The sequence below is a fragment of the Pelophylax lessonae genome, assembly GCF_965119305.1.
Source record: "Pelophylax lessonae genome assembly, chromosome: 11".
Lineage (NCBI taxonomy): Eukaryota > Metazoa > Chordata > Amphibia > Anura > Ranidae > Pelophylax > Pelophylax lessonae.
Window position 1 is genome coordinate 200,201,328 of NC_138778.1, and position 9,626 is coordinate 200,210,953.

Genomic DNA, 9,626 nt, shown 5'->3' on the forward strand with positions numbered 1-9,626 from the left:
GAAATGGGGACAAGGCCACCAAGACTCAGTCCAGGGCCTGAGAACTGAAGAATAGATCAACTAGATTAACTTCAGAGGTGATAGGGGATGGCTAGACTATTGAGACTCACTCCTGTGTCTAAGAACTGAAGACTTGACCACTGAGACTTATTTGGAGGCTTTGAACCTAAGACTTGACTACTGAGCTTCATACCAATGACTGCCAAGTAAGGACTTAGACGCACACTTAGGACAAAGAAATTAGAAATTCACCATTTAGACTTTATTTCCAAAGCTGAGATATCAGGGCTAAGCCATCTAGGCAACTCCATGGACCTTTTGCGACTTCCTGCCAACGTATGTATTAAAATCTGCACCATCTGGAGTCATTCCAGGGGCCGTAAAGCAATAAGGAGATCACATATAATCAATCTGAAGTTTATAAAGTTATAAATAGTTCATATTGGCTACTGGTGGGTCTGAGAAATGAGTAATAGATTTGGTAAAGTCACTGCTACAAGCTGAAAGGTCAACACTAGACCAGTTAGACTCATTTAGGGGTCGGGGAGGCCTTAGATTCTAAGGGCTGAGAAACAAGGTTATGCTACTTAAAACCCAACTCCAAGCTCCATGCCCATTCTCCTTGTGGCCCTTGCTGGCTGTGTTTTTTATTTTATTTTTTTAATGTTGTAATTGTTATTAAACATTCCTTTTGTATAGTCGTATGTCCAGTCTTGTGATGCCAGAAAGGTCCTCCTCATTTTTGCCTCTTCTCTAGGCTGGATGGTCCCTACTAATGCAGAGAGTTGCGCTAATGAAATTACTTCAACGCCCCTCTGCACCAGTACACTCTAAATAAAAGGTTTTCAAGTGCCATCAAATTAGGGGGCATTCAGCCTGGAAGACTGATGACATCCTGTGGTCAAGAGGCGGTACTGTGGGGGACAGCTCTGAATTAAAGATGAATATTGCAGTCTGAGCTGCTTTGGGACCGTTTATAAAAAAAAAAGAAAAAAAAAAAAAGAAAGTTTAAGCTCGCTTCAAGGATTGAGATGTGAGGGCTGAACTACCTAGAGATATCTTCAAGGCTTAACTACCTAGAGATGTGTTCAAGGCTGAACTACCTAGAGATATCTTCAAGGCAGCAAAGTAAGACATAGATTATTCACTTTCTCTCACACCTCATTGCCCACAGAATGAAGAAACTGTGAATCCAGACAGTGACGAAGCTGATGATATGCCAGAAGTTCACGAGACTGTGCAGGTCGTACCTGGCAGTACCCTTCTATGGAGGATCAGTAACAGACCTTCAAACTCCTCTCAGGTGAGCACAGAACTTTTTTATTGTTTTATTTATTTTTTTACTTCTGATAACATTTATCATTTATAGTCTCCTATAATTATAACTCTTTCTTAGCTTAGCTTCTTAGCTGTACTACAGTACCAAATAATAAATCCCGACTTGGTAAAGAATATGTGAGATGTGCTGTGCTTTGAATGATTCATATGTGAGTCTATATTTTCTAACATTTTAACTTTTCCCCTCCAAGATGTACAATTTTACCCATTTCGCCGTGGCTCTTAATGAATTAGACAAAGACATGGTGGCAGTATTGGCCCCTACGGACTGCCGGTTAAGACCCGACATCAGATACATGGAAAGCGGGGATCTGGGTAAGTGTCTTGGTCACCTCTCTCATTTCCACTGGTGTGATGCTGTAAATATTGTAGCTCCTCGGTTATGCTGCAGACATCATGGGATTCATTGTTTTTGTATATGAATTTTCATTCTTTCCTTTTTGTTTTTTCCAGATCAGGCTAGTAAAGAGAAGGAAAGATTAGAAGAGAAGCAGAGGGCGTCCAGGAGGGAACGAGCCAAAACAAATGAAGAATGGAACACAAGGTATTGCATCAACAAATACATGCTGTGGTTTCTGACTGGAGGGCTTAGCCTGCCCAAGCTTTCAATATTGCTGGCTACTCTTTGTGCAGCCTGAATGCAACTTGGAGCAGCCCTGCAACCCACAGCTTTTAGGTTTTCTTAAGCCCCACAAGCCTCGCTTCTGTACACTCAAACTTGGCTGTTTCTGCTAACCTCAGTCCGAATAAGGGTTTGCTTTTATGCCTTTGTAGTCGTGGCATAAATGAGCTCTCAATGAAAACACAATAGCTGTTAAGGCATGTCTGGTTTTGTTTGGCTACTTACAGCCTTCTCTCCTCTGTTCTTGCAGCCTAGTGTCACTAAAGAGTTTTATCTGAATGAGGTCCCATCTGAAAGGTCCCAGATTTTCTATTGTTTTTATTTGGGCAGGGTTTTCTTTTGTAATTTCACAGTTAGTGGGTAAGAAAATAATTTCTTGCTTCTGCACTAAACAACAGGATTAGAAATTGCAAGTTGCTGCATTTTAATTCACATCACTCGAAGGCTAAATGTTAAAACCAATCCTATTTCAATAAATAGTGTGATTCTTTATAAAGTAATTTATTTCTGTTCAGCCAACTAGAGAATCAAGTTTCAAAACTTTCATTACTTGTTTCAAGAGAGTTTGACTTGTCTGCTTTAAAGAGGAAGTAAACTCTCCTTGTTTTTTTTTCCTCCCTGCAAAGTAAATGCATAATGTGCTAGTATGCATCATTATGTGACACTTAGCTGCAAGGGAAGCTCGCGTTGTCCCCGCTGGCGGCCACATCCATCTTCGCTTGCCTTCCTTCCCTGTTCTGCTAACTTGTTAACTTTTAAAGCCCAATCTGCATACTTCCTCCAGGTTAGTAGTTTAGGCATACACAACACTGGGGGTGTACTGGTGCAAAAAGAAATTGGAGGGATACCATCAATTTCTATCATATAGGACAAAATTGTGGAAAAATATTAGCGTGGCACATATGGAGTCCAAAAAAGTCCATAAAAAACCAAGTCTTTAAAACACTTGAAGGCTGCTCTGTCCCAAGTAAGAAGAAATAACTTGCAATGGACTGTAAAAGAAAGGCAGGCGCCACTCTAAGTGTAATATGACTCAAATTTTAATGGAAACAACAGCACACTATATACTCACAAACGAATAATAAAAACCAGCAGTGGGTGAGAGCCAAGAAGTTCATCCGGGGGATCGATAAATCCGGGTGCCTGTGGAAAAGGATACGACCGATCCGCTGTGTGGTCCGCTCGAGCCGATGGGAAAGCGGCTTTCTCCGAACCCAGGGGACACTTTCGGGGCTTCCGGCGGCGTACTTCCGGCTAGGACGTGGAGCATGATGGCGTGGGCAGGCGACGCGTTGTCGGAGCATTCGCTCCTTCCTCAGGCCTCCTGAGGCACCATCTTAGCTTAGCCCGGATTTATCGATCCCCCGGATGAACTTCTTGGCTCTCACCCCCTGCTGATTTTTATTACTCGTTTGTGAGTATATAGTGTGCTGTTGTTTCCATTAAAATTTGAGTCATATTACACTTAGAGTGGTGCCTGCCTTTCTTTTACAGTCCATTGCAAGTTCTTTCTTCTTACTTGGGACAGAGCAGCCTTCAAGTGTTTGAGTGGCGCCTGCCTTTCTTTTATAGTAGTTTAGGCAGCTGGTATTTTTATAAGCAGGTCAGCAGCCCCTGTATTCCTCTCTAAGATCAGATTGCCATAAAGAAGGATTTTTTTTTTTACCTGTTGTAGCCTGTCTTCTACTGTATAGATGCACCTCTAACCTGCTCCCTCTCTCTTCCAGGTGGTTTACACAGGGGACTAATGCGCACACTAAGACTGCGGACTGGATCTACACAGGAGGATACTTTGATAGAAACTTTACAGACTGTCCCGACATTTATTGACACCTCCTCCCTCCCTTCTTGGACTCCTAATATCTGACCTAAACACCATGTCGCCATTTGCACCGGAGCTGCGGCTCGCTAACTGTGTCTGTGGGGAGCGGGTGTACATTTAGATATATTTATAGATGTATATGCACCTCCTTATTTTTTTTTTCTTTTGGAAACATTTTAGGAAACGTTCTTGTTCAGCAATCAGGGAATTAATTATATAACTATTTTTGGTTGCCAAAAAATAAAATGAAAGCATGGGTTTGTATATGCCAGCGTACATATCTGTGTATAAGGGCGCACAGGTGTTGAATTGTAGCCAGCAGTACGAATACCTTAACCATTTCTGTGTAGTCCTTTTTCTTTTTTAAATGCTAATTTAAATTTTAGGACATGTTTTAAGTGCCTGTCTGTCACCCTGTCCTTGGATGGTAGTTCCAGCTGTTGGGGTGGAGTCTTGTGCATCATAAATAACTTTCCAAAACGGATATTTTAATTTTGATTGGATGTCATTGGGTTGAATTGACCATTGGCTTCTTTCACCTCTCTGACTCTAGAGGTGGAGTCTCAGTACCCAAATTCTTGGCTCCACCCACTGCCACAATCATTTCCTTGAGGGTCCCACTCTCATAGCTGCTAGAAGAGGGAGACACCATGGCCATGCTAGGAGGCTCAAATGGAAACTCCAAAAGAGAAATTGCATTGCTAGAATTTAAAGAAACCTTAGGGAGGAGTACAGTACTTTGACCCACCAATGTCAACCCGTATTTAAAATCCGTTTTGAGTGGGCTTTGGCAACTTCCTTGCTAAGTGAGGGCTTTGCTAAACAAGTGATTTTTGGTGGTACTATGACAAATAAAGTAAAGATATCTGTACAGAGAGAATGGGGTTGCTATTACTAACCTCATCTTGCTTATTGCTCTAATTGGGAACAAGCATACAAATCAGGTACTCAGACGTCATTGGCTGCATACATGTTCTGGGTACTTCAAAGCATAACTCTAGCTAAATACACAGTTGGAATGCATATATTTTAACTATTACAACTTCCAAAAAAACTTTTTATGACATTCATTGGCCACTGCCACCCTGCATGGTCAGGATAGTGGCACCACTCTTGCAGATTTTTGTGTCAGCTGCCTTCTCGTTCCGTTGTAAAAAAAACCTTTTCACGTTGCTTATGTCCTCTCAGGACTCTCCTCACCTTTATGCTTGCCAAAATGCCTCCCCCAGTGCCTAAAATATGTTGGCTTGGCAATGCAGTAGGGCCTAATTGGTTTGCAGTGCAGATCCTCCCAGCCTGAATCCTGCTGTGCAGGGGACTGTGTGAGGAGAAGTATGAATTTGATTTTAGTCCATTGCAGTATCTTAAGATACATTTCATTTTTTAATGATTGCTTCGCTAGAATAAAGGATATGTGTGTGTATGTATTTATATTTGCCTGAAGTCTCACTTGAATGTTTGGGTTAACTTGCACAAAATTAGGAAAGAGAAGGATCCATTAACACTGAAACTGTAGCCATTTTTTTCTGCACTGAAAAAGGGTTGCAATATCTGTCTGTATTATTTTGTATTGCTTTAAGTGTCACTGTTGCAAGGACGGAAAGTGAGGGGCAAATCCAAGCTTTCACAGTCGTCACTGGAATAAGGCGTGAGGGCACCTAATTGGGACACGTGTTCTGGTGACATCCTGTAAAGGTGGGATTTCCCCTCACTTCAGAGCGCTTTTCATTCACTTCCTGTTGTGTCATTAGGACGAGCTGATGGGAAATCTTCAGTGACAGATTTACTTACCCTAACCCTGGAGATAACCTGCAAATGACGCATGGATTTCTAACGTATGTACTCCTTTCTCTGTCTTCCGGATGGACAAGTCTATGGACCCAGGTAGTCAGCGTGCTTAAATAAATTAGTGCTGGTGTTTTTTTGTTTTTTTTTTTATGAAAGCACAAGTTCCCTCACTCCTTTAGTCAGGTCCCTGGCTGCTGAATTGTACAGTCATTTTGTCATCCTTATCCGCCTATACTTTATTGTACTATTTTTAGTGTACTACATTTCCTTGACTGATCAGTTTTAGGCCCTATGCTCACAAGAGGGTTTGCAAACTCTCTTAGATGCCTTTTCTCCTGGCAGCAAAAAAGAACCTGATGCTTTATAAAAGCGTGTTAGGCCCCTTTCACACAGGCGGACCGTTCAGATCCGCCTGTTCGTTTTTTTGGCGGATCTGAACGGTCCCCCAATGCATTCCTATGGGGCATCGGATGTCAGTGGAGACATGTCTGCTGACATCCGACCCGATCTGATCCGTCAAATCTGGACGGATGGAAACCCTATTTTCCATCCATCCAGCGGATCGGATCGGTCCGTTCCCATCCGAATTCCCCCATAGAGATGCATGGGGAACTGACAGCTGTGTCTCCGCACACAGCGCGGAGACACAGCTGTCATCCTTCTGCTCAGTGGGGGATCGGCAGCTGGATACCCCGCTGAGAAAAGCGGAGTCCGTTTGACGGACATAGTGTGTGAAAGGAGCCTAAAGCTTTTACAAGCTTTTAGGCGTGTTTACAGGTTTCAAGAACTTGGCTGTTAAAGAGGTTGTAAACCCCCCCGAAAATAAGAGAAAAAAAAACCCCTGTAAGACAAAGGCATAATGAGCTAGTATGAATCGCATACTAGCTCATTATGAAATACTGACCTTAGAACGAAGCCCCCGCAGTGCCGCCCGCTCACCGGTGACACGGCCGACATGTTCAGCCGTCCTGCTTCATGGTTCGCGTCCTCCGGCCATCTGATTGGCAGGAGGTGCGATGACATCACTCCCACGCATGGGTGACCGTTCCTTTAGAGCGCATGCTCCGATGACCTCATTGGCTGCATGAAATGTAAATCTCTCCTAAACGGTGCAAGTTTAGGAGATATTTACAGTACCTATAGTACTTGTATAGTACTTATTAAAAGCTTACCTATAGGGAAAAGTTATAAGAGTGGGTTTACAACCACTTTAATTCATTTCATCAGCCAAAATAATAATTCTGGCCATTGAGTTTGGGCACGTTTAGCAGCGTCAAACGTTTTTGCTGCCAAAACTGTTGCTCCTGGACGCACTGGCCGTGTTTTTTTTTTTTTTTTTTTTTTTTTTTTTTTTTTCCCCTCTAAAAGCCCCTGCTATTAAACGCTGCTAAAAGCCTATGTATGTATGGACACATAGGTTATCATGCAGGGGAGTTTAGAGGCAGGGAAAAAAAAAAACGCCAGACGCCCCTAGAAGCATCTGCAAAAGTGTCCAGTGTGCATGAGGCCTTAGATCTGTACAATAGAGCTACTAAACTCTCCTTTCAGTTTCAAGCCCCAAATCCTTTTAATTTATGGACATTTAATGAAACGTGCCCAGGTACTTTTTTGGACAATGATGAGTGATCTGGTGCAAAGTCGATGAAACTTAACAGCTGCTCCATCCAACCCTTCACCACAAGGGGAAAAAGTAAAACAGGACTACAAGCAGTACCTTTATATGTGTTCCTAAATAGATCTTCTATACAAGTCCTCCTACCAGGTTCCTAATATGCTCCGCGCACTCCTGTCTAACCGCTGGCTGGTATTTATTTTTGTTTACACATTACACACTAGTATAACCTCATGAGTATCTCACGATTACCTATGAGTACATTTGCAATTAATAATTGGGTGCAGTATGTCTTATAGCCAGCAGGATGAGTTGCCTAAATTAGCAGTCAACTCTATGACTTTGTCACTATGCAGAGTAGTATAGATAGCAGTACCTGCTGGCTGGGAATAGGTACTGCAGCTATAGTTGATTTCCAGAGCCAATGTATGTTTATTTTGTATAAAGTTGTCGTGAAAATAGATGTCTGTTCCTATAAATTTATTTGCAATCTTGAAAGCGTATTGTGATGGATTGGATATGGTTTTGTACCACTGATTAATATGATAGAGGGTTGTTTAATGGCCATGCATTTAAGATTATTGTCTTTTTATTTTTATTTTTTTTGTTCCTTGGTTTAACACCGGCAGCCCACAGTGGATTACAGGCTAATGTTCCACCTACTCTTACTGTATATGAATACAGTGAGTCCCGTTAGGTTGAAAGTGGTTCTTTCATATGGCTAAATCCCTCAAATGGGTTTGAGCATGACTCCAGTTGTGCAAGGCAAGAGGAGTAGCCACTCAGCCACCATATATTACACTGAAAGTTGTTGAGGCGTTTTGACAAGGGCGTCTCATTAGCTCTTAACCCTTTGCAATATTAATTTAGACTGGCCACCAGAGCACAGCCCAAAAACTCTGATCATACCCTCCCATCACAGGTTGGTACAAAGTATGGAAAATGAAGCCACCTGCCCAAAACAGAAATTTTAAGATGAATTAACCCCATAACTGTCATATTAGATCTCCCTGTATGGCTGCACACATTTGCCTTTCCTCTGAAGTCTAGAAGTAGAACTGATATTTTTTTGGGTAACACATTCAGATTCTCTGTACTAAAAATCTCTATAATCTTTTCAAAAATACCAAATACATTCTTCCTGTGAACCGTACTCTATACTGTATTATATGTTTGCATATGTGTATATAATGTGTGTATGTATATAATCTATATACACTACTTAAATCCGTCATATTTTTGTAGCTATGATCAAGAAGCAGAGAAGTGGCTGCTAGCCCACTGATACGTTTTAACGTTTTTTTTTCTTTAATAAGCGCTATTTTGTGGAAGCTTATTTGATAAGATGTAAAGAGCGATGACATGCAGTACTCCATAGATTATAAGAGAATAATTCAGATTGCTTTAGGCTGCTGCACTTTATTCTGTATATCTCGCTGCTTTCAAAGATGAGAGATAGGACTGTAAAACAAACAAGTCCGGTCTGCTTTGAAGCCTGCCGTTTGCAGGTTTAAAAGAAACTGTCAGCAAAGAAATATGAAAAGTGTCCTCACTGATCTATTTTTCCAAGGTGCTAGTTATCCATCCTTCGCAGTTTGGCACTCTCCAGGAGCAAGCATATTTGTGTAACGGGTTAACGATTCGCTAAGTATTGGCACAAATAGAAGAATGATGGCCCTATAGCAGTGATGGGGAACCTTGACTTGCTAAATATTGGCACAAATAGAAGAATGATGGCCCTATAACAGTGATGGGGAACCTTGACTCGCTAAATATTGGCACAAATAGAAGAATTATGGCCCTATAGCAGTGATGGGGAACCTTGACTTGCTAAATATTGGCACAAATAGAAGAATGATAGCCCTATAGCGGTGATGGGGAACCTTGACTTGCTAAATATTGGCACAAATATAAGAATGATGGCCCTATAGCGGTGATGGGGAACCTTGACTTGCTAAATATTGGCACAAATATAAAAATAATGGCCCTATAGCAGTGATGGGGAACCTTGACTCGCTAAATATTGGCACAAATAGAAGAATGATGGCCCTATAGCAGTGATGGGGAACCTTGACTTGCTAAATATTGGCACAAATAGAAGAATGATGGCCCTATCACAGTGATGGGGAACCTTGACTTGCTAAATATTGGCACAAATAGAAGAATGATGGCCCTATAGCAGTGATGGGGAACCTTGACTTGCTAAATATTGGCACAAATAGAAGAATGATGGCCCTATAGCAGTGATGGGGAACCTTGACTTGCTAAATATTGGCACAAATAGAAGAATGATGGCCCTATAGCGGTGATGGGGAACCTTGACTTGCTAAATATTTGCACAAATATAAGAATGATGGCCCTATAGCAGTGATGGGGAACCTTGACTCGCTAAATATTGGCACAAATAGAAGAATGATAGCCCTATAGCGGTGATGGGGAACCTT

General features: G+C 41.8%; 1 protein-coding gene across 3 annotated transcripts in view; it reads left to right on the plus strand.

Moving 5' to 3' along the window:
• OSBPL2 (oxysterol binding protein like 2) overlaps positions 1-3,810 on the plus strand; it is a 255,219-nt gene extending 251,409 nt beyond the window's left edge. For all 3 annotated transcript variants that reach the window (XM_082271624.1, XM_082271623.1, XM_082271622.1), the window contains exons 11-14: positions 1,175-1,303; positions 1,530-1,653; positions 1,792-1,882; positions 3,688-3,810. In XM_082271624.1, coding sequence (XP_082127750.1) covers positions 1,175-1,303; positions 1,530-1,653; positions 1,792-1,882; positions 3,688-3,790 — 447 coding nt within the window. In that variant the 3' untranslated portion in view covers positions 3,791-3,810. The remainder of the gene's footprint in view (positions 1-1,174; positions 1,304-1,529; positions 1,654-1,791; positions 1,883-3,687) is intronic.
• Positions 3,811-9,626: the final 5,816 nt, after the last annotated feature.